Consider the following 5,374-nt stretch of genomic DNA (forward strand, 5'->3'; position numbering starts at 1 on the left):
AAAAAAAAAAAAAAAAAGGTCTGACTTTTACAGGGTTACATGTATCATAAGATCCCCATTTTGGAGGATAAGAATGAAGGAAAACACCAATGTATTATGACAATGTCAATATTTGTAAATTTTCTACAATAAGCATATATTACTTTTTATAATCAGAAGAAAAGTCACATTAAAATTTGAGTTGGGGAAAGGAGGGTTGAATAAGGGAGGATAGGGTGGCTCAGCACCTGTGGCTCAAGTGGCTAAGGTGCCAGCCACATATAGCTGAGCCGGGCCTGCCAAACAACAATGATGGCTGCAACCAAAAAATAGCTGGGCATTGAGGCAGGAGCCTGTAGTCCCAGCTACTTGGGAGGTGGGGGCAGGAGAATCGCTTGAGCCCAGGAGTTGGAGGTTGCTGTGAGCTGTGATGCCACAGCACTCTAACCCATGAGGACAGCTTGAGACTCTGTCTCAAAAAAATAAATAAATAAAAATAAAGGTGGATAGGGGAAAAGGGAGGGCGATTGGTATGCTGTCCCCTAATCGGCCTAATGAAAGGGTATATGGCACATCTCCTGGGTGAGGGACACAACTATAACAGGGACCTTACCTAACAAATGCAAACATAGCCTAATTGTTTGTACCCTCATATTAATCTGAAATAAAAAGTGAAGTTATTACAAAAAGCATATACAGGTGGGAAATGGTCATGCACAGTGGTCCAGAACATTCCCATCCAAGTCAGGGTCCCTCTCTGAGTTGGTCAGTGGGAAGATGGGATGCTTTCCAGACTGGAATGAAATTATTGGCTGTTTTGTTTCAGAATAATCCTCAGGTCTGCCCCTACAATCTTTATGCTGAGCAGCTCTCAGGATCGGCTTTCACTTGTCCACGGAGCACCAATAAGAGAAGGTACAAGGATTGTATGAGTCCTGCAGACTCTGGGAACTACGACAGGACTTCGTGCTGCCTCCTACCCCGGAGTCATAGCTTCCCAGAGCTGCCCAAGATCCTGCTTCTCATAGGCTATGTTCTAGGTCATAGCCAGAGCAGGATGGGCCCCAACCCCAGCTAGAATCAGGTTACTGGTGGAAGAAGATGGGGGAGCAGCCATATGTCTAGGTCCCCTTACAAACTCACCTGTACTCCAATGAAATGTTCTTAGCAGTCTGGCTTTCCTCTAAAGATTGTTTCCAGTGAGTCTGGGTTTTTGGTTTGCCTATGTTGTTTTGTTTTATAATGACTAATTCATAATTATGGGAGATTCACGGCAATAGGTTCTTCAGCTGATGAGAAGTGTTATGTTCTTTACATGAAAATGTTGGCTAATCCAAGCTTGGGCATTTGAAAGGTCATGTATTATGGGCTCTTGTGGTTTGAATTAATAAAGTTTTAACTATGGAATTCGCCTTTGCTAGAAACCAGCATATTCATTAACACAGTATGTCATGTTTCATGTTTGCTCTAATCCTACAAGCCAGGTCAATAAACTCGCTCCCTTGATTAACTCCTATGGGGCAGGCTGAATGCAGTAGGTGTTGTGGTTTCAGGAGGCAGTAAGTGTTGTGATTTAAATAAGTGGTGTATAATTGCTGGTATTTTAGGCTAACACATCGCTGAAGAGGGATGCTGTGACATTAGAGATTTGGGGAGGAGAACAAATGGTCTTGTACTACCAGCAGGAGGGTCTCGGTTTATCTTTTTCTCATGGGTCCTTCTGAGAAACAAATGAGATAGTGAGTATGATGTATCACACAAATAATAAAGATGCTTTCCTTTGGTGGTTAATCATGCCCCCTCTGGAGTCAGGAGCCTGAGTTTAAATCTGTGATCCTTCTTTTCCAGCTGTGTGGGCTTAGGCAAATCATCTGTCTTCTCAGAACCTCTGGTTCTTCATCTGTAAAATAGAAATAATTCTAGTACTTATTTTCTAATCATGGTCAGGATGAGAGGAAAGGATGGGTGTAAAGTGCTTAGAACATTGCTGGGCACATGGTTAGTCAGTACCCAAGTAATGTTAGTTATTGTTATGATCATCAACATTAATTATTGCCACCAGAGCAGAATTTCTGCCTTGATTTCAAGGTATCTCTAGGGAGTTGTTGGAGAGCTGAATGCGACATATGGCAGGTTCAATGTTATAATATCAGTCTCAGTACTTCTTTTCTTTCAGTTGATATGCACATGGAAGAGGGAGGAAAAGATAAAGTTTCCCATACATGCCAAAACTCAGGGGTTAATTTTATTTCTATTCAATCATCTCTCTCACTGCAAGCCCAAACAGACAGGGTCAGGTAAGCACACAGACAATTCCTGTCCATTCTAATTTATGACAACCTGGCCTCCACCACTGTGTTCTTGACTTTATGGCCTGTTCCCCAACAGGCCACCTGGTCTCCGGATTCTGCTGCCTGCCCCTGTTATTCAGCAATATCTTCAGCCAGCAGGAGCTAAGCTCTGTTCCAGGAGGCTGAAAAGGAGCCGTTGTCATTTTATTAAGAAGTTGGCATTGCTCCCTGAATCAGAATTAAGTCTCTGTCCAGGGCAATGTAGTGTTGCCTGGGGAGTTTCAGAAATTCAGCTAAAAAATAAGGGACACTAGGTATGGCTCACCCATCCAAAGAGTACCTTTGTTTGGAACTCTGCAAAGGTACCCACTAGAATTTTGTGAAAATGTCCAAAATCTCTAGTAGGAATATGGGACCAGCCCTATCTATACTTGGGCCAGCCTGAAATTCTTATTTGCTACTCATTTAAACCAGAGTGTAGGGTCACCACAAAACTGTCAGAGATTCTGTTTATCAGGGATTAATTTGTATTAGACCAATTAGCTGACCCCTTGTGTCCTGAGAAGGTACGAGTCAGGAAAGAGAATGTGAGAAATTTGGACCGTGATAAAAACCCCGATGATTAAAGGAAGAAAGATAATTCAATAAATAATAAGTTAACACCTACTATGTGCCAAGCATTTTAGGTACATGAACTGTTTTGAGTTCTCACAATAATAATAGGAGATAAGGTTGAAGAATATAGGATCTAAAAAGTTTAATAACTTACCCAGGATTTCACAGCTGGTTCTAAGATATGCAACACGCTCTCAACCTCATATCCTACTAGGAGCTGGAGAGGCTTAGTAAGTGCAAGGTGTCACATCATGAAGCACTAGAGGAATCAAATGGAAACTGAACAAATCTAACCCATTTATTCCCAGATGGCTCAGTGTTGGATGACAAACTCTACTCCCTAAACCATCCTCAGGCTCAAGGGACCAGAGCTTGTAATGCAGGTCTGGTCTTCCATGGTCAGAAGTAGGGTTCCTCTTCTTTCTACACCTTGTCTGAAAGGACTTGGGTCTCTTTTGGTGAGTTTTAGTGTCCCTCTCAACTCTAGAGGGTTCCCCTCCTGGTGTCCCTCAGGATTTCTTTATAAGAGTCTTCTTCTCTTCCTGAAGCCTGAGATCTGGTCCTGGCAGAAAGATCTTTGGCTCAGGCCTTAACATATACAGATGGGAAAACTTAAAAAATAATAATAATAAAGAAAAACAGGCTCAGCGCCTGTGGCTCTAGTGGCTAAGGCACCAGCCACATATACCTAAGGTGGCAGGTTCGAATCCAGCCCAAGCCTGACAAAACAACAATGATGGCTGCAACCAAAAAACAGCCAGGCATTGTGGCGGGCGCCTGTGGTCCCAGCTACTTGGGAGGCGGAGGCAAGAGACTCGCTTGAGCCCAGGAGTTGGAGGTTGCTGTGAGCTGTGATGCCACAGCACTCTACCCAGGGGAATAGCTTGAGGCTCTGTCTCAAATAAAAAAAATCAGAAGAAGAAGAAAAGCAAAGCTATAAAATGTGTATAATAAAATATGGACATATATTCTTATTGGAATATGAAAGTATTAATCTCCTAAACCCCTTACAAATTAATATCAAAATGATGAATAAACCCAATAGAAAATAGTAAAGTACTTCCAGTAATTCATAGAAAACTGATGAAGGGCCAATGAGCAAAATGAAGATATTCTCAGCCTTACAAGGAAGGAAATAAAAAATAAATCGAGATACTATTTTTCCCCTATAAGACTACAATTATTAATACCCCAGATTTGTGAAGATGTAGTTGATCAGGCACTCTTAACACGTTATTATTTTGAGAAAAAAGTCATGCAATGATTTGGAAATTTTGCTTATATGTGCATCAGAGGTACCTGAAAGAATATATATAAAAAAATCCACAAGCTCTGATGCCTCTGAGGAGTACCCTAGAAGAAGTGGGGGAGAAGCAGGGATTTACCTTTCAGGACTTTTGAAAGTACTTGAATTATTTTTTTAAGACCATTGGCATGTATTACTTTTATAATTCTACAGGAGACAATTGATTTCTATTTCAAAAATAACAAGGATACCACTAATATTCTCTCAATCCATTTAGGATTCATTATCCTTACTTTCCAGAGCAAGGCTTAGCATCCCATGATGTATATAGAATTTCCTGCACAGATATGTTTCAGGGTACTTGCCCTTCCTTTGTAGTTGTTGGGAAAGATAATTCTTCATTTTTTTGGCAGCAAGGGAATAAACAGGGGCTAGAGTCCATTTGAAGTGCGATGGGTGGAGTGAAAAGAAGAGGCCAGGGCTCTGCGCAGCAGATGGCTATAGAAAGTGGTCCTTATGTCCTTGTTTCTCACATTCAAGCCCACGGATTTTTATTGACTTGCATATCTTCCTGATGGTACTGCCTGAGCCAGTCAGGGTAACACTCAGAACATTGCGCTAAGGTTGTGTGTCTTGTGTGCTCTTGTTTCCCCCAGCTGGCTGTATAGGATTCTACCCTCAGTGTGTCACAAGCCCTTTGAATCCATTGACCAAGGCCATCTCACTCACAACTGGGATGAAGTGGATCCTGATCCTAACCAGGTAACCTGGGCCTGTGAATTGGAGCACACCAAACAGCCAAAGCCTCAAATAGAAATAACTTATATTAGGCCAAGGTCCTTGAAAAAAAATAGCTTTAAAATTTTTTTTTTTAATTAGCTTTTAAAACTAAATGCTAAAGTGTGTCTTGTTTCTGCTCAAACTTAGGAGAGAATCTTGGAATTGATTGCATGTATGCTATATGTACATGTGTGTACACACACGTGTGTATAGGCTTGCATATTCTAGCCTGATGGCATATAGATAGGCCCAGAAATAGTTCAGACTCAGTAGAACTTGACAGGTGAATTAGGTGAGTGGAAATTATACAGACTGGTCAAATTATCAACATACTCATAGGTTATTTTTTTAATCTAAACATACCACTGGGCTCGGTGCCTGTGGCTCAGGTGGCTAAGGCACTAGCCACGTACACCTAAGGTGGCAGGTTCGAATCCAGCCCGGGCCCACCAAACAACAATGA

The 5,374-nt window shown here is 41.6% G+C and overlaps 1 protein-coding gene across 1 annotated transcript in view; it reads left to right on the plus strand.

Moving 5' to 3' along the window:
- The window catches only part of HGD (homogentisate 1,2-dioxygenase), a 45,207-nt gene that overhangs the window by 6,427 nt on the left and 33,406 nt on the right, over window positions 1-5,374 (plus strand). The window contains exons 3-4 of the mRNA XM_003795088.3: window positions 806-894; window positions 4,788-4,893. Of these exons, the coding sequence (XP_003795136.1) occupies window positions 806-894; window positions 4,788-4,893 (195 nt within the window). The remainder of the gene's footprint in view (window positions 1-805; window positions 895-4,787; window positions 4,894-5,374) is intronic.

The sequence above is a fragment of the Otolemur garnettii genome, unplaced genomic scaffold (genome assembly GCF_000181295.1).
Source record: "Otolemur garnettii isolate 467f Iridium unplaced genomic scaffold, OtoGar3 scaffold00089, whole genome shotgun sequence".
In the NCBI taxonomy this organism is placed as follows: Eukaryota; Metazoa; Chordata; class Mammalia; order Primates; family Galagidae; genus Otolemur; species Otolemur garnettii.